This window comes from Aspergillus thermomutatus, assembly GCF_002237265.1.
Source record: "Aspergillus thermomutatus strain HMR AF 39 chromosome Unknown NODE_25, whole genome shotgun sequence".
In the NCBI taxonomy this organism is placed as follows: domain Eukaryota; kingdom Fungi; phylum Ascomycota; class Eurotiomycetes; order Eurotiales; family Aspergillaceae; genus Aspergillus; species Aspergillus thermomutatus.
This window is the reverse complement of record NW_020798073.1, coordinates 82646-101079: the sequence shown is the minus strand read 5'-3', so window position 1 is coordinate 101079 and position 18434 is coordinate 82646. Positions and strand designations below refer to the sequence as shown.

The window sequence follows — 18434 nt, the reverse complement described above, 5'->3', positions numbered from 1 at the left end:
CATGATGACACTTTCTGTCCTTGTCTCGGGCATTGACCTGCGGTGGACGGTTGCGTCTATCAAACATTCGACAACATTTCGTAGGCGTTCCTTACAGCGCCAACTCACGACGACTGTAACCCTCACGACCCCTGAGAGTTATCATGGCTCACTTTGGAAAATAGCGTGGTGGTCGACATGGCAAACGAGTTGATGATTTTGAATTTCTGTTGCGCTGGTTATCTGCTGATTTGATACCCTCTTGTGTGCTAACGATTCATGTGGCATGTTGATGGCATATTATTATTGCTCCTTTAAGGTAATATACTCTATGTGATATATACGCTTAATATGACTTTACTTTTCATTCAATCGTTCTCAATGCATGGAGGATGTATAGAGATAAGACAGAGAATGTCTCGTAGTATGAGTGATGATATGTGACTAAGGTGGGCCCATCCTCCATTTTTTGTGTCTTACTTGATCTTCCTCCACCATACCCCAGAATCAAAGATGCCATCTGGCCAGGAGTCCTCCTCAATCGCAAGCTCTAGAGATTCATCTCCCTACGAGAAAGTCCCTCGTGAAATCCAGGAATATCCGCTGGAAATCCTCGACCATGAAGAGAGTTCTGAGAACAGCCACTTTACGCCGGTAGCTCGCGGGAGCGCCGAGTCGGCACGAGCCGGCCAGGGACACTGCATAAGGGAACCACTCTTGCCAGTCCACGAGCATCAACAACATCCCAGATCCTCAAGTCGATTTTCATGTTCCGCATCTGCGATCTGGTCATGGGTCCAGGGGCCTTCGCCACCTCGTAAATATCAGATCACCCCTTTGCTGCCCCGCTGGCAGACGGCGCCGGGCCGTCTGGTGGAGAGATTCTTCCCCAGTACTATCGGCAAGGTCTTGCTTCTTCTGTCTTGTCTGGCTTTCTGGGGAGTGGTTTTCATAGTGTCGTTACATTCTGCAACTGCCAGCTCGGACATTTCGGGTTATGGGGATCCCGTCAAGCTATCGTGTCACAGTCGACTATGGTAAGCTACAGTCATTCCTTCCACACTCAAAATAACGCACGCTGATGATATAGGTCCAATGCCACCGACTGTGGTCTAAACGGCGACACATGTCGTCCGTTCGATGACGGCGCATTTGCGTTCCGCTGCCCTGCGAGTTGTTCGTCAGCAATGGTTCTCGAACCATACTTCATTGGCCCGCAGGAGATCAATTACCGGACTCTAGTCATCGGTGGTGGGCTCAGAGGAGGAAATGGCAGCGACCACGGCGTGTACCGCGGTGACTCTGCCATTTGTCCTGCTGCGCTACATGCGGGACTCATTAGTGATGCGAAAGGCGGCTGCGGGGTCCTCCGTCGGACGGGTGAACAGTCCAATTTTCCATCTGTGGAAAGAAACGGCATCTCAAGCATTGCATTTCCTTCTAATTTTCCCTTGTCCTTCACCTTTGACGGGGAGGGGCCCACAGACGACGGTGGCCTTGACTGCCAGGACATCCGTTGGCCGCTGTTCGCCTTCTCCGTGGTAGTCTCAGTATTGCTCTCACTTTTCATCACTTCTCCGGCGGCATTCTACGCTTCAATGTTCGTCGTCGTCTACTTCCAAGTTGCCCTTTCGTCCGATCCCCCCTATTCTCCAAATTACTACGAGCTCGTCTCCATCGCCCTAGGCAGATTCCTCCCCTGCGCCTTCGTCGGCTTCGCCTTGTACTATTTCTGCGTCCGGCACACCCTAAAAGATCTAGACGCCCACTGGGATAAGACCATCCTCTGGCTGGGGCCTTGCTGGGTCGGCGCCCTCAACACCGACACCTTCGACAAGATCCCCATATCCCGCCTCACGCCCCACGATATCCAGCAGCAGCCCGGCGCCATACCTGCCCTAATCATCATCGTCGCCCTCCTATGCACAATCGCAATCACGCAGGCCATTGCCTTCCGCAATGAAGGCCGTCTCCCCAAAATGCTCGCCGTCTACGGCGTCATGGCCGCCGCCGTTCTCGCGCTCCTCGTTGTGCCGCACATGAATCTCCGCATCCACCACTACATCCTCAGCTTGCTCTTCCTCCCCGGGACGACCCTGCAGACCCGTCCGAGTCTGTTGTACTCCGGGCTCCTGATGGGACTGTTCATCAACGGAATCGCCCGCTGGGGGTTCGATAGTATTCTTCAGACGCCTGCCGCGCTGCTCGACGGTGCGGAGTTGGGAAGTGCGCTTCCGCAGATCGGTGCCCCTCTGGTTGTTTCTGCGCACGAGCTCGTCTTCTCTTTTCTGAATTTGACGGACGAGGCGGATGGAATGAGTGTGCTTGTCAACGACGTGGAGAGGTTCCATGCTTTCCGGTCAGGCGATGGGTCAGTAGAATCATTCAATTGGACGAGACATAGGGCGGAGGAACCTGAATATTTCCGCTTCGGGTATATCAAAGTGAATGCGCTGGGTGGAGTGTGGTACGAAGATTTTACCAAGCCGGTTGTTTGGGACGTTGATGGGAGTTGGAATCGCTCGGCTCCCACTTAAGTGTTTTTTCGACGGTCATCAGATCTCAATTTATTCTTACTTGTTCAACTTCGAGAATAATGTAAGACAAGCAGAGAGGTACCAGCCAAAAAATGTATGCGTATTATATCTACAGGTATCAAGTTAAGTACTTGTACACGAATGCCGATCTCTTGACAAGATTGAATGTAGACGCCCGAACACCAGACAATGCATGAAGATGCACCCAAAGCTACAGATCAAGAAAGACAAAAACGAATCCAAAACTACTCCTTCCGATGATCGCGACATCTCACCTGAATGACGCTCTGCTTCCCGCCATCCTCGACAACCATAGCCGTCAACTTCCCACCCTTGACGCACCCAGAGTCCAGACCCTTGGTATACGTCTTGAGGGACAAGGAATTCTTCGAATCATGACCGTAAATCACGGTCATAACCTGCGACTTGGGGTCCGGCACGGAACCCTCCAGACTAGAATACAGCAGGGACTGATGTTTATTGAACAGCTGCCATTGTCAGTTTAGGAATGTGCGAGCGAAATCGAGGAAGCGCAGCGCATACCTTGGTCCACTTCGTCCCGTCCCGCGTCGAGCTAGGCACATGCGTATCCAGATCGATGGTCCGCATGTTCATTACGCTAGAGGGATCCTGCTTGTCGAGCTCCACGCCCGGCACCAACCCCCCATGCACGACGACCACCTGTCCCATTTCCGGGATCTGGCCCACGTTCAGGATGACGGGGCAAGCGTCAAGCCACTGCACCTGTTCGTTGGACAACTGGCGCGCGAGCGCGCGCTCTTTCGTGTCCAGCCCAAAGAAAAGTTCTGGGCTGATGTCGCCGTCCGAGTCCGGCGGGAGGGTATTCGATGCCTCCATGTCGTGGCGCAGCAAAAGCACCCGGTCTTCATGGTTCCCCCGGACACAGGAGGCGGCGTATTGGCGGGCGAGGTCGACGACCCCGGGGCTGTCGGGGCCCTTGTTGATCATGTCGCCGGCGAAGACGAGGTGATCGCGCTCGTGGTCAAAGGAGACTTCGTCGAGAAGGAGTTCCACTGCCCTCATCAATTAGTTACGCCATGACACAAGAAGAAAAGAAAAGAAGGAAAAGGGAAGTAGCGCACGCTCATCTTTGCAGCCATGAACATCCCCGATGAAAATCAACCTCCGCGAGCTAGGCTGTCCGTCCTTCTGCGCCTTTACGGCAGGCAACAATGACGCATCCAGATCCATCATATGTGTGATATCGTCGAATCTCGGCAGTGCATTCATACCAAACCAACCCCCCACCTCGTCCTTGTTCGACGGATCTAACGAGTGCAGCAGCGCCTCGTGTTCCTCCAGCCGCGGCGAGAGCACAAACATCCACCCCGCCAGACACGACACCAGGAGCACCAGGTAGATCATCGCGTATCGGCGAAAGCGCGGGGCCGTCACCATAGACATGAACATCTGCACCCATCGCGGGGAGTCGGACCTGTCGGGGGAAACGGAGAGGGAGGCGTATTTGGCGCTGGTTTGCCATCCATTACGCACATAGTCGACGAGCGGGCGGGTGTACCTGTTCACTGGATAGGAGTAGCCTGGCGGCGAGGGTGGGAATCCATCGTCTGAGTAGTCGTCGGAGATCTCTAGGCTCTCCCTGTCTGTGTAAGTCGCCATGGGCGGGATGTCGCCAGGCATCAGCGATTGGGCGATGAACGCCGCAACGGTTCAATGGCAGGCAGGGTCGGGGCTTCGCATGTATGTCCTAAGACGACTTCGTGAGCTGAACAATCAACCATGGACCTGCATGGAACGGTAAATTGTAGAGATGGAAGAAAGCAGGTTTCTCTCGTGATGAGTTACGTACTTCATCGGCTGTCTTATTATTAGCTCGCATATCTCCACCGCCTCGAGTGGAGCCTGGCTTGAGTGGCTGTCTGCCTGAGGCTCAACCAGCGAATCGGGTCGGTGAATGGCTTGAAGACTATTCCTTTTAGGGACTAGTCGAGCATCGTCTGACTCAGTTTGGTTATGTAATCCATCTTTATCTCGATGCAGTCGTCACAGTAGTATCAAAGTACTATGGCAGATCAGACACATAAAGTCGTAAGTAATAGACCGTCAGATTCGTAAAAACAATTTCTATACAGCTAGCTTATGATACATTAGCGGAATTTTTCATGAACTTCCACCTCTTCCATACGCCTCTTAACCTTTTCCAGGACTTTCTCGTCATATACCTCTGTCACATCCTTTCCACCTCGGAGGACCTCCCGCTCATGGCGAGCGCCCTCCTCCTTGGTCATGCAAACGAGGTTCTTCAAATCAATCGGAATAAACTTCTGTCCTTCCTTTTCCCACTCCGGATCAGGCAAGAAGCCCCGAGCCGGCCGTTGCCAGGGTACCAGTATCAACCGGTTAGTCAGGTTGCTAATAGCACTCCTGCCCCTCCATATCTCCTCCACGAGGTATCCAACATCATCTTTGCTGATAGGAATACGAAGCCCAACGAGATCATGCCCGGCTTCAGCCCGGGCCAATCTTTCATGCAATCCTTGTAGGGATGCCATGATGCTATCATAGAGCTTTTCCCGGCCTTTTCCACCGACATTGTAATCATTAGGATAGCCTGAGATGTCGCAGATGACGTGATTGGCAATCGCGTATCCGAAAACAGCAGGCATGGTTCCCAAGACAGGAAGAATGCGAACACGAAAGTCGGGCAGCACGCCGAGCTCACCAACCTGTCCTTTGGCGAATTCTTCCTCGGCAAGTGGTAAAAGACTAGCCTTTCCAGGACCGGGTTTCTCCGTTGAAAATACGACGGGGATTCCCGAGTTGACCCCCAGGAGCTTGAGGCGTCGTCGAGTGCTGCGCGACAGAGGGTCATCAGTACTCAGTGAGATATCGCCAACCATAATGCGTGTAGGATCGGATTTGCATCCTGCTCCCATTGACGATATCACGGGGATAGAGTTGGAATGGCAATAGTGCAGCAGTTCAACCTTTGACGTGATGTTGTCGATGCAGTCAAGCACGTAGTCTGGCTTCCGTCCCTTGTCGCTGTCATCCCAGGACCACGGAGCAAGTAGATCTGGAGCAACAGATCCACCGAAGAGTTCGTTCCTACAGTCAAACTTGACCCAGGGGACAATCTGTTCCAGTCTCTTTTTAATGCAATGCACCTTGGGTGTGCCCACGTCGGCCAGAGTAGCGAGAGCATGTCTATTCAAAGAAGACAATGTTACTTGGTCGAAGTCGATCAGGCGAATCTTCGAGACGCCCGAGCGGGCAAGCGAGGCGACAGCATGCGAGCCCACGCCACCACACCCAACCACAATGATGAATGATGAACGGAGTTTCGCTAGGCCGTCGTCGGTGAGAAATACGCGGTTACGGGCGAGTTGTTCGAGTATGAGATCTGAAACAAAGCCCGTGGAGTCAGTACCGTGGTTACCAGGGAAGGGCCGTTAGAGATTGAACCAACCGTCATCATAGTCACCCTCTTGCGCTCTTTGCGCAAGAGCCGCGCTGCGTTCGTCCTCTTTACTCAAGTGTGTTGATGACGCCGCTGTACCGTACTCTGTGAGCTTCAAGTAGAGCAGTAATCAGCGTAAGCCCTCAGTCAATCGGCGCAGTTAGGTTACCTTTTCTGCATGATGCCTTTCATCAATTGGAGGGATTGAAGCTTTGAGATGCTGCACAGCTTCCTTCCTTCTCAGTGCTTGATAGCCGAATATTGCGCCGGCCACGGCGGCCCCAGAGATCGCAGCAGTGACTGCAAGCTGAGCCTGCTGTTGGCCAACCTGGCGCTGGAGCCACGAGGACATTTGCCGCAAGTATCAGATCCGCCTTGATCCAGTTTGGTTCTTCCGAATTGACATAAAAGTGCGACAATTGCGACAATTCCCCCGAAGAGACACAATGCTTCACACGAACGACCGACCGACCTTGGATGTACGTATCAAAATCAAACGAGGAAGAAACTCACAACACAATCATGTGTTTGGCAATTGACGTAGTTTGCTCATTCTGTGGACTTTCTCGAAGCTTAAAGTGGACCATGATGTATGATCACGTGCCTCGTCCAGGCGTGTCCAAAAGGCATCGGGATTCGAGACTCTTCCGACAGTTCACAACACAGGATGTCATGTCCATCTCATTCAGCCACATGGGTAAGTTGCGCACTAATTGCAAATCACATCGTCACCCTTCGTTGTCTAACAGTACCTGGCACAGATCTGAGAAGAAAACTTTTCCTATCTCGATGACGATAAAACCATCACAAGAGCACTCATGACACAACTGAACCAAACGGGTTCCAGCCCATGGACTTCATCCTTCGCGGCGCCTGCGCTGAGAATGGAAGAAGACATGGCCTTTGTATGTGGGTGACTGAGTTGAACAGAGATCCAAGAGATTAGCGAAAGTTTGGCCTCTTCTTGTCCTAATGGTATTGATTTCGAGAACAATCTTTGCCAGAGTGATCATACTGCCCGCCCTATCCTTCTGGCGATGATGCCATCCTCTTATGGCGTGGATTGGACATTGGATATCACTTCAGGATACTTGAGAAGGCAGGGATCCATGCTGCCAGGGCTCTCGTAACTCACACAGTTTCTACACATATTTCTCTTTCCCTCTTTAACTCTTCCTCTCGGTCTCTTTCTCCCTCCCTCCCTCCCTCTCTCATTCTTTATTTTTTTGACTCCAGATAACCGAAACCTCTCAACGCCAGAGCCGATGATGACAATCCTTGCATAAACTCCGAGGTGTCATTGCCCATCTGTTTCGCGGATAACGAAACGATGCCGAGCGTACCTACCGATGAGGGGTCGAAAATTACAAAGGTAGTTTTCAATCTGATATGGCCGGCAGCGGGACTTTCTTCATTTGATATACTCATCTTCCTTCTAGTTATACCTACCCAGCGATCTCATACGATATCTCGATTCGCGGTCTCAGCTAAAATTACCGCCATGTTGGCCCTGCTAACTGTCAACAAGAGAAGTGAATGATGCCATGCTGTGAAACTACAGCTCTCTGTCCCTTAAGTTGTTTTGGAACTCGTTTTCGAGATGCAGACGGACAGATAAATACCGCAAAAGCATTATCAATGACCTCGTAATCGGCTGGGAGACAATGGTCCCAGAAGTCTACTAGACTAATACCTGCAGCTTGTCAAGTCCTCTGATACTCCCTTTTATACCGTGATACACACTCTTTTGTCGTTCTTGTTTTTTTCTTTTTATGCCAGCCCGATGACGAGTATGAAACAAAAGCCAAAGTTGTATGGTATCCGGCCATCACGTGTATACACACATTCTATTTATGCCTGGAAACCAATGAGAACCTGAGAGCTAATCTGAGGGCTGTGCTATTATTTGTTCTGTGTCAAGGAGCGTCCATCTATTATCTATGGTGAATGATATCGATAATCGTGGATTAACTAGCTAGACTCAACTGAAGGGTGTATGTAGATGGTGAATCGCATATCCAATAAAACTCTAAAAGAAATGTACGCTCAGATGCATCATGTCATTCATCATCGACTGTGCCACAGAGACACAGACACAGAACAAGGTATAGACTGTACAAGCGCAAATCAGCGCAAAAACCTCTCAACGGCGCCGCCGATATTCTTCAAGTCGAGCAGGAAAGTGTCATGTCCGAATAAGGAGATGTCCTCGCCCAGCTCGATGTGTTCGACGTTCTTGTTTCCAGCCGCGCGAAGGGTCTCGGCGATCTCACGTTGCTGCCACGCGGGGAAGAGAATATCGCTGGCAACACCCATGACCAGGACCGGGTGGTTCTTCAACGGCGCGAGTCCGGCGACGAGGTCGGCGGGAGGTGCATCTGTTTGCTCGCCTGCGGCGACTGATTCGTCCGCCGAGGAGCCGGAATCGGTTGCGGAGGGTTGTTCCTCGTAAGGCTTTTCAGGTAGTGTCAAGCTGCACGAGGCATCGTTGTAGCGGAGTGTTTTGCCGCCTTGGGCGATACGAGCCTCAAACTCCTGTCTGCGCTTCTTGGTCTCTGCCTGCTGCGACCGGCCGAGGTCGAACAGGTCCATGGCTTTGGACACGTAGAGCAGACTATTTGGGTCGTACTCGAGGCAGAACTTCTCGCCAGCATGATCGAGATAGGTCTCAATGAGGAAGTCCGGGCACAAGGCTGGCTGTTTGCTGGGGTCAGCGCGCTTGCGTCCGAACCGCTTCTCCCATTCCGGCCCGCTCCTGTACGTGACTGTTGCGATTTCTCTGGCGAGTTTCATTCCTGAGTGAGGCGGAATCGAGTCGTAGTAGAAACCGCGGTTCCATTTCGGGTCCATCATCAGCACCTGGCGCTGGGTGTGTCTCATGGCGATACTGTACGGGTGGCTCCGGGCGCATCCACTGATACTCACGATCTTTCCGATGCGCTCGGGGAACAACACTCCCGCCGCAAGACTCTGCATCCCACCCATGCTGGAGCCAACGGAGGCGTACAGTTTCTGAATCCCTAGCGAGTCCAGTAGGCGGAACTGTGCTCGAACCATATCATCCAGTGTAAGAATGGGGAACCGCGTCGCGTATCTCTTGCCGTCGGACGGATCAATCGACGACGGCCCCGTGCTCCCATAACAACCCCCAATAACATTTGTACAGATAACGAAATGATTGTCCGTGTTCAACGGCTTGCCAGAACCGATGAATTTCTCCCACCATCCCGGTTTCGGGTTGGCCTCGGTACTATGTGCATGACTCGACGCGGACAGACCAGTATGTAACAGAATAGCGTTGCTCTTGTCCTCGTTCAACTGACCCCATGTCTCGTAGGCGATATCAAATTCTGGCAGGACACCACCCCAGTCCAGCAGCATTGGCTCCTCACAGTGGAAGTTCTCATGTTTCCCGGACGTATATGAAGGTTCCGGACCCGACTCGATCGATCTGGCCGAGAGCAGCGCCGACTTCGCGTCCTGGGCGTCGAGACAAGGAAATGAAAGTGCCGGGTTCGATGAATCTCGCGTTGAAAGATTTTCGGCGGTGGCAGTTTGTCCTTTCCGAATAGGAGCAGAGTGTAACAGGCGACGATTAGCCGTGCCTGGTGTCAATGTGCTGATTTGAAATCGGTTTTTTGCAGTGGTGAAACTGGCCGTGATACTTTCGCACTGTCTCCACAGCCCGATGGACTTGAGACCGCGAGGAGCTGAGCGTGCCACGCCTTGGAGAGAGCTCATTTTCTTTCGCCAAAATCAAAGCGAGGCAACTATCGAGCAAGAGCTGAATGCTCCAGGTGAATTGGACTGCTGATGAATGGGGTGGAGAAGCCATCATTCTGGCCTACAGTGTTTATATGTGCTTTCTTTTGAATTTCCGCATTGCGCAGGCGGAGAGCTGCCTCAGGGCCCCGCAGACCTCCAGAGGGCTAATGGCGTCATTTTTAGGACGTCTGATTGGCTGCCACGTTTGGCAGGTCCCCGATGCTCCCGCTACGTCCTGAGAGTCAGCTAGGTAGGTATGTACTTTCGAGTAAGAATGGACTATAGAGGTTCATTTCAAGACGATGCACAGGTCATGAGCGCTGAAAAGGAAGAAAAAATGCGGTATGGTAAGAGTTATCGTCTCCAGTATTCAATTCGATGCTATGGCCAGCATGGCATCACTTGAGCCCACTAAGTGTGATCAAGTTGTCTGCACCTATATCTATCCCCGTGACATACATGCATCTCTTTGGTGCACAATTGGCATGAAATATCATAAATGTCCCGTTGGGAGCGACGGTAGCTCCCCCAGGAGACGTCAGGTTAAAGTCCCCCGTCTTGACTAAGGCGCGAGGGGCCCTCTTATACGGCCCCTTCAAAGACGTCGAGTAGGCGTACTTGACATCGTACTTGGGAGAAGTAAAGCAATGAGACGAGAAAAAAAGGTAATAATAGCCCTGGTCGGTCCGGATGATGTTGGGAGCCTCGACCAGAGGCCCATCTTCCTCTTCGTTCTTGAGAATTTCGACAGGGTCACCAACCGGGGTGATACCGTCATCTCGTAGCTCCTGAAGCATGATGGAGACTTTGACAATGGGTTTCTTGCCATTGTTACAGTCGCCGCCGTGGCCGATGCTATTACCATCATTTTTGTACGTGACGTACAGTTTTCCGTCCGTGTCTCGAAATGGCGACGGGTCAATGGCACCTCCATGTTCCCGGGGACAAGCAAGAGGTTTCGAGATGGGCAGGTAGGGTCCGAGAGGGTCTTCGTTCTCTGAGATTGCGGCACCAATGCAATGATGGCGCTTCCAGTCCTTCAATTCCCCAGAGTAATATAGCACGAATTTACCGTCATTCTGTAGATAAGCTGTCAGAATACGATATGTCTCAAAAGAATCGTTATGGCCCGGTGCATACTCGCTGAATGACATCCGGAGCCCAGTGATTCACGCCCATTTCCCAATCTGCCAATGTAGGCATCGCATCGTGACCATCCAACCGCGTCCAATTCTTTAGGTCCTGAGATGTAGCGACCGGAACATGGGCAACGTCAGAATTGTTTATGGCCGCATTGGTTGCATAGGAATACCACGTGCCATTGACGCGGATCATCCCAGGATCGGGAAAATTGTATATGGCGCGAATCGGTCGGTTCGACTCGTCCTTATAACTCGGATAGTCGGGAGGCTCTCGATGACGAAGTAGGACGATCGGAACAGTTATCACCACGACGATGATCGCTATCACCAGGAACCCTGTTATCCCAAGGATGATGATCTTCTTCTGCGTTAATGGTCTGAGGCTGATTACAGCGAACCAAGGCTTCGATGGTGTGTCATCCTCTGGCTGCAGAGAATAAACAGAAGACGTGAGCTGGCCCTTCTTGGTAGTAACGGTGGAAAGGAGGCGTCCTGTCATCCTTTCCCAGTGGTCGACCAGCCCACGAGCCTTAATCAAACATCTGCTCTAGAGAGCGGTGGAAAGTGTCAACAGGCGACAATATCAACGATGCATGAGTCCAACGGAATTGATTGCTCTATCTCATGCTCAGGAAAGTATGGGAAGCGAAGATCAATTGAGGCATGGAGTTTTTATGGCCCGCCAAACCAGATCTGCAGACCATGGTGTTTTTTTGGAAGAAGGCTGACTCCTGAGGCTGTGACAAGCGCTCTGCCAAAAAGTCAATTCACCCGTTGCTACGCCACAGAAGTCAGGACAGACGGGACAATTCAGGTACAATTGGAAACTTGCAGTTACTGGGTTCCAGAACTAAGTAGACCTCTGCGGACCAGGAGGTGGCCAATCCACCAATCCACAGAGAAATGATCACAATCGCAATATCAATCGAGGATTGTTAGTGGTTAAAACTTTCACGTGTCTTCCAATTTCATGTTGCCTGAGGGCCCTGGGCACCCACACTATCCACTAGAACAGCTCAACTCAACCTCCCTCCCAGAAGCGCGAAAATCTCTCAGCTGCTAGGTTATGAAGCTAATCAAATACGTATTCAGAAGTCAGAACAATCTGTCCTAAACACTCAGATATGTGATGCAAATGTAGATCTCTAGACACATAGGATAGGATAGGCTATTCCTCTATGTTGAAAGATCCCTCGAGTTTCCCGACTTTAAACTGTCGATGGCGATCCTCGTACCCTATTGCCCAACCAGAACGCTTTTTCCTTTATCCACCATGAATCTCGAGGACAAGATTTTGAGGCTTCCAGATATGAAGAAAACCGAGATCTTTGTAGAGTCATGACAATCAACACAACCCGATATATCATCGGTTTATCTACATTGCCTGGTTTCCCGAGCTCTCAGACTATAGAAGCCGAATATGGGGTGGTAGCGCACCTAATAACGCTAACCATTAGTGTAATCCTCCATGCCAAAGAGGAAGTTATCGCAATCGACACCCAAATCCTGGAAAATATCGTCAAACAAGGACCCAGAAATTGCCTCCTCAAGCGGTGCATCCCCACTGCCATCTGGTGTAGGATATCTCGTCCCCAGGATCCTCGTGGAGAGCCTTTCAAAGGTCCGGATGCATTGTTGGACATATGTACTCAAATGTTCATGCGTGCGGAGGGCCGACATGACATCTTTCCAAGATTGCGATACCGACTCGGTGAACAGGTCCGATCGGAACATGGCTGCCAGAAAGTTGGTTCCCGCGATGTGTAAATAGTAGATTCGGTACCACCATGGCAGGAGACCCATTGGTTCATTTGGCTCAATTGTCTCGATGATCAAAGATGTGACCCTTTGCGCTGTTTCAACGCACATTCCAGCACATTCCCTGAGAAGCCGGTCGCTTAGGCTGGGAGGCGTGGATGTTGCCTGACCTGTTGCCGTGTGGGATTTACTCGAGTAGAAGCGTGCGAGCATGGGCCTGTACAGGTAGATTCGAGAGTGAAGAAGGCTAGTGCACAGGCGTCAGCAGGACTAAGATGCAAGGTCACGCGAAAGAGAAGGGTCCAGTCCGTTTTCTCTTACCGAAGGTGAAGTAAATATCGTTCTGCTCGAGACCCCCTGTCGACAACCTTTTGAAGGTTTTGCAACTTCCAATCGCTGGGAAGATCTTTCTCCCATTTGTCGAGGCAGGCGTCTAGCTGTACCGCCACGGTGTGGTATTCGTCTTGTTGATACAGACGTGGCAGTCCCAATCTGGCAGCGAGAGTGTTCCGAGTCTGTGTCTGTGCCAACTGAATCTGATTGCCAATTTCGTGAAGTTCCAGTTCCCGTGCGAGACGCTCGGCATACCTACCGCTGTGTTGGTCGCTGCCGCCTAAGCACATGGAGTTGGCCCTGTTTGGTAAGGGTATCAGAGACGGCGCCGATGTCCTGCCGAGTGACCAGGAAACGCATCTAGGGTCGAGTTTAGCTATGATTGGAAGGCAATACTTGCTTGAATTTACGTCTACCAAGGAGCTTACCGGTCCAAGGCAACACAGCTAGCCCAAACCTGCTGTTTCAACTGCGTGTCGCTGCAAGAATCTTTCGCTGAAGACGTCTCGGCCAAATGACAACACATACTCTGGGCGATTCGTGTCGCCAGCCCCGCCGTCATCCATGTTTTCTGTTGGTTGTTGGTGCAATGGAGGTATCGGTTCATGAGAATCAAGCACTGTACAAGCTCGATCGTTCCAGGCTCCCAGAGAATAGTTTCGGGTCGGAGAAGTGCCCACGCGCGCTGAAAATAGTGATGCGACTCTTCATCCCGTTTCTGTAGAGGGATCGATTCTTGCCTCTGCACTGCCAGGGCAAAGACAGCATTGAGTATGCCGAACCAGACGTCACGGTCCGCGTGGAGCAATGCATGAGTTTTTGAGTACGACGCCTCATAGTCGCGGAAGAAGCGTTCTCGGCCCAAGATGGGCTCCACAGGATCTACATATTGCCAATATATACGGACGAGCCTATCAGCATATGCGCGAGGAGGTAATCCAGCAGGAAAATCAGAGACATTGTACGGAGGAGAGTGCAGGTCTATCTCTCCGAACAAGGGCGCATCTACGAACGGGACGAGGTGTGATGTGGCAGCCGGAGCAAGACCAGCCCTCACATCTATTGCTGCTGTGACTTCGCCAGCAAACCGCCCATGTGCGGTGTAGCACTCGCGGGCCTGATCTGGGTCCGGGTCTGGCTCTTGGTCTTCATCTAAGTGCTCCAATGTAGAGGATAGTTCAGCCGCCGACGGGGTCTTGTTGGTTAATTTCAATGGGGTCTTGAGTGAGGGAGTGCGCAAAGTTGGAGACGACTCAGATGAGGCCGAAACAAGAACATCACTCCGAATTAATGGATCGTGTTCGACTTGGGGCTTGCGCTTGGTTTCCACTTGCCGAACGGTGACTGGATTTCGACTATACGTACATGTCTTTCCTCTGCCCAGGCATCTGGCACAGGCTGCAAAAATGACATGTATCGGTCAGTCTCAAGCGAGTGAGAAGATCATTTTGAAAGGAGCCACAAGAATACCCGGACGCCCGCCGTCGCATTTCGCCTTCCTCAAACGACAAGCTTGACAAGCGTTTGAGATTCTCAATCGCTGTCTGCGTAGTGGCTTCAACGGTACGTCGTGCCTTTTTCCCTCATCTTGAATCATCGTACTCATAGTCACCTCCACCAAGTTATGCGGGTGGTAAGTAATAGTCAGGTTAGTTCAAAGAGGAGACAACAAATATACGGACCAGTGGAGTTGAGAATGTGGTTCGGTACCAGTACGGAGTACCTTAGCGGAGCTCGATTTGAGCCAATCACAGTTTGCTCCGCGAGACTTTCGCTTCTACTGCGGAAAGCAGTATAATTGGCTAAAGTTAATCCTGTAGTGGGGTCTTGATCCAGATGACAAACTTAGAATTAACTTCTCAGCCAATCAAACATACATCCTGTCATTGAATACTTCGAGATTGATGGCCAATGAAATGCAGCTCCGTCTTTTGATAGTTGCTTCTTGATGTGTTTGTTCTTCGATACTGACATCTAGTATAAATCACTCGAAGCCATGGCAGATTACGAGCTGAACATACCGCAATCTCTTTTGTTCATCTTTTGTTCTCTTAAACAGATTTTGCCTGCTCTAAGTCAGCAGAAGTATGTCTCAACAAGCTGAATCCAAAACAGCAGCCGATCCTGGCGAGGCCGAGAAGAGTCATCTCTACGATGGCCAAGGCACTGAGGAAGACCCTTTCGTGGTTGAGTTCCAAAAGGACGATCCTCAGAACCCCATGAACTGGTCTCAGTCCCGGAAATGGCTCATCACAATGATTGTGACCTTGTCTGTCTTCGCCGTCACGTTCACGTCTTCCGCATACTCCGTGTCCGCCAACGAAATCATTCCGGAATTCGACATTAGCACAGAGGTCTTTACAGTCGGCCTTTCTCTTTTTGTGCTTGGATTTGCAATTGGCCCGGCAGTATGGGGTCCCTTGGTTAGCAAACCCTCCCTTTGTTTTGTCTACTTCCAGATACACAAGGCTGACGGTCCCTTTTCTAGTGAGCTTTTTTTTTATTCTGGCATACGCAGCTATCGTCCTTGTGCTAACTGCCTGCAACACCTGAAGATCTGAACTTTATGGCAGACAAATCCTCTGGGTCATTTCCCACGTCGCCATGGTGGCCTTCATTGGAGGTTCTGCTGGAAGCCAAAACGTCGCCACCCTACTGATATTGCGATTCTTCGGCGGCACATTCGGTAGCTCGCCGCTGGTCAACTCGGGGGGTGCTATCGCAGATCTCTTCCCCCCGGCTCAGCGAGGCCTTGCTATGACACTCTACTGTGTCGCGCCCTTTCTTGGTCCCATCCTTGGCCCTGTCGTCGGCGGGTTCGTTTCTGAAAACGTTGGATGGAGGTGGGTGCAGGGGTTGTGCTGTATCTTTATAGGAGTGATAGGTAATTCCCAGCGTTTATTCTGCTCCTGAAACACCATTAATCAGGCGTAATAGGCATTCTTGGGGTTCTTTTCGTCCCCGAGACATATGGCCCGGTGCTGCTGATCAGAAGGGCAAAGAAATTGTCCAAAGTTGATGGCGAAGTTTACATCAGTGTTCTCGAAAAGAGTCAGGGCAGAAAGAAGCCGTCTGAGGTCTTTCAAAGAGCCCTGAACCGGCCTTGGGTTTTGCTCTTGCGAGAACCTATTGTACTAGTGGCCTCGCTCTATATGGCCATCATTTACGGCACTATCTACATGTTCATGGGTGCCATGCCTATCGTCTATAATGAGGAGCGTGGATGGAGCGAGGGCATCGGAGGGCTTGCGTTTATGGGTATTGCTGTTGGTATTATTCTAGGATTGGCTTATGCTATCTACGACAACAATGGGCGTTACAAGAAGCTCTTACTGGCTAAAAAATCAACTGCGGAATCACGACTACCACCAGCCACTGTTGGTGCTGTTGCCTTGCCAGTCGGCATGTTCGCCTTTGCATGGACCAACTACCCCAGCATTCACTGGTCCGTCAGCATCGTCCTCTCAGCACCCTTTGGCTTCGGTTGTGTCCTCGTTATCCTGCCAATCGTCAACTACCTGATTGATTCCTACACCATCTACGCAGCCTCCGTTCTTGCAGCTGCCGCCATCTTCCGCTCAATCGTCGGTGCCGTGTTTCCCTTGTTCACCACCCAGTTGTATGACTCGCTAAAAGCCCAATGGGCGACATCTATCCCGGCCTTTCTAACATTCGCTTGCATGCCGTTCCCGTTCGTCATGTACCGTTATGGTGGGGCGCTGAGGATGAAGTGCAAGTATGCTTTCGAAGCTGCTGAAATGATGAGACGGATGCAGATGCAACAAGACCCCGTCCCAGCTAGAAAAGAGGAAGAAGATTCCCCTTCAGAGTGAGGAAGAAGGGTATGTTGTGAGGAATGAAGTATTCATGCAAGCTTCCACACCTAGGTATGCCTCAGACTTCCGCGTAGTCTGAATAGGAAGAAGTCTAAGGTAAAGTGAAAAGCCTTTAACGCTCCCTCATCCACTAGGAAGCTGTCCTATGTTTGCGTTACATCCATCGGCTAGCATGTCGCACTTAGTTGTTATTATCTATTTGTCTTCCCTACCTTGTACATGTTACAGTCCTTTCAATCTGGAAAGAGAAGTAACTTGCGCCAACTGGATATTACAATGGAACTCATTCATCTATCATTATACATATATATCCTTCTAATACTAACGGAAAAAGACTCACACTCTATCAAGGTCTCTGATCTGCCATTCCCCACTGTCCCAAATGGTGCCTCGATTTAAAGACAAAGCTTCCCAAGATCAAGATAGAGACAGAGAAAGCAGAAGCATTCATTTTCGGCCAAGAAGGACGACTTTCATTGCAGAACTTCTCAGTCAGGAAGCAAAAGTACTGCTCACCCAGCAGTAGGATGTGATTCATACTATTCTGAGCTCATGATGTATCTAGCCAAGTAGTATTCGGACTGAATTGTTCCTGAACTAAGAGGTCAATCCACGGTTTGTTAGTGGGAACAGTTACACCGGCCCTTCTATGCCCGAATCAAGCCAAACAACGTCCGGTTCGGCTACACGTGTGCACCATCTCAGTGATGAATACTAGGTAGGTACTGCTTAACAAGACTGACAGCAAGAGGTACTCTTTGCCTAATGATTCTCTATGAATAATGAAGGAAAATCATCAAGCTCTAGAAATCATTCCATATCTGGGCTGCTCGACATGTGTTTGCTGGCCCCGCATTCCAGTCGGGTGAGCTCGCTGTAACTCACTCTAAAGGTAAGAAAGGGTTCATCCACTGATGGAAAAACCCCAGCATGTGAAAACAATTGAATGAACAAATTGATTATGGCTAGTTATGATTAGACGTTCTTGTTGAGACCTATCTAATATCTATACCAGGATTAGTTGTCTACTTGAAACTGGTGATCTTCGCATTTCAACCACTGACTTCAAGACTTGAAGGTCATCCTCGTGTTCCTCCAGTACTCCATCTTTTATCCAATCACCTACAAACAAATCAACTAACTAGATGCAAGCTCTGACGCCAAGTCTTTCGTGCAGATTTGTTCTCTGTATACCCCTGTCAATCTCGATTGCAATGACGCGGCTTAGGAGGTTGAGGAATGCCCCATAAGCATGACTACCATTGCATACAGGCTACAGCTTATGGCTGAGAAACGAACAGAATCAGACTGAAAGATGGAAAGGTAACCTAACGACCTGAGTTATGAACTTATGAAGCATCTAGATCGATCTCAGAATCCAGAATGCTCCGTCGAGGGTGGAGCTTGCAATATTCAAGAGAAGATAACAGAGTCACCCGCAGAAGCTGATCCTCGCCGAAAACGGCCAACACCATCACCAACTCCACGCCCATCCCAGGTAGAATACAACCTCATCAATCTGGATTTTCATGCTTTCTATACAATTTCTTATCATGAGGTTTTCCTTGGACATGACCGTCTGCCGATCCAGGAGACCGACATCATGGCGTCATGGCAAGGGAGCAATTTGGCCAGGGAGTCG

The 18434-nt window shown here is 50.7% G+C and overlaps 7 protein-coding genes across 7 annotated transcripts; 2 read left to right on the top strand and 5 right to left on the bottom strand.

Annotated features, from left to right (window-relative positions):
- Positions 1-492: 492 nt before the first annotated feature.
- CDV56_108141 (LCCL domain-containing protein) lies at positions 493-2516 on the top strand (the record flags this gene model as incomplete). The annotated part of the gene is made up of 2 exons (XM_026761760.1): positions 493-1016; positions 1070-2516. The coding sequence occupies 2 exons, from the start codon at positions 493-495 to the stop codon at positions 2514-2516; spliced, it is 1971 nt and encodes a 656-aa protein (XP_026617337.1).
- A 245-nt stretch (positions 2517-2761) lies between these two features.
- CDV56_108086 (putative serine/threonine-protein phosphatase) lies at positions 2762-4178 on the bottom strand (the record flags this gene model as incomplete). Its single annotated transcript, XM_026761705.1, has 3 exons — positions 2762-3004; positions 3060-3550; positions 3620-4178. 3 exons carry the CDS (start codon positions 4176-4178, stop codon positions 2762-2764), a joined length of 1293 nt encoding a protein of 430 aa, XP_026617336.1.
- Positions 4179-4645: 467 nt separating this feature from the next.
- On the bottom strand, positions 4646-6310 carry CDV56_108013 (tRNA threonylcarbamoyladenosine dehydratase; the record flags this gene model as incomplete). Its single annotated transcript, XM_026761632.1, has 3 exons — positions 4646-5901; positions 5968-6070; positions 6128-6310. The coding sequence occupies 3 exons, from the start codon at positions 6308-6310 to the stop codon at positions 4646-4648; spliced, it is 1542 nt and encodes a 513-aa protein (XP_026617335.1).
- Positions 6311-8085: 1775 nt separating this feature from the next.
- On the bottom strand, positions 8086-9699 carry CDV56_107900 (homoserine O-acetyltransferase family protein; the record flags this gene model as incomplete). Its single annotated transcript, XM_026761519.1, has 1 exon — positions 8086-9699. The coding sequence occupies one exon, from the start codon at positions 9697-9699 to the stop codon at positions 8086-8088; it is 1614 nt and encodes a 537-aa protein (XP_026617334.1).
- Positions 9700-10121: 422 nt separating this feature from the next.
- Positions 10122-11364, bottom strand: CDV56_107852 (glycoside hydrolase family 43 protein; the record flags this gene model as incomplete). Its single annotated transcript, XM_026761471.1, has 2 exons — positions 10122-10802; positions 10864-11364. The coding sequence occupies 2 exons, from the start codon at positions 11362-11364 to the stop codon at positions 10122-10124; spliced, it is 1182 nt and encodes a 393-aa protein (XP_026617333.1).
- Positions 11365-12311: 947 nt separating this feature from the next.
- SORR2 (putative transcription factor) lies at positions 12312-14446 on the bottom strand (the record flags this gene model as incomplete). Its single annotated transcript, XM_026761354.1, has 4 exons — positions 12312-12870; positions 12945-13316; positions 13385-14311; positions 14427-14446. 4 exons carry the CDS (start codon positions 14444-14446, stop codon positions 12312-12314), a joined length of 1878 nt encoding a protein of 625 aa, XP_026617332.1.
- Positions 14447-15043: 597 nt separating this feature from the next.
- CDV56_107642 (uncharacterized protein) lies at positions 15044-16789 on the top strand (the record flags this gene model as incomplete). The annotated part of the gene is made up of 3 exons (XM_026761261.1): positions 15044-15225; positions 15530-15840; positions 15894-16789. 3 exons carry the CDS (start codon positions 15044-15046, stop codon positions 16787-16789), a joined length of 1389 nt encoding a protein of 462 aa, XP_026617331.1.
- Between the last annotated feature and the right edge of the window lie 1645 nt (positions 16790-18434).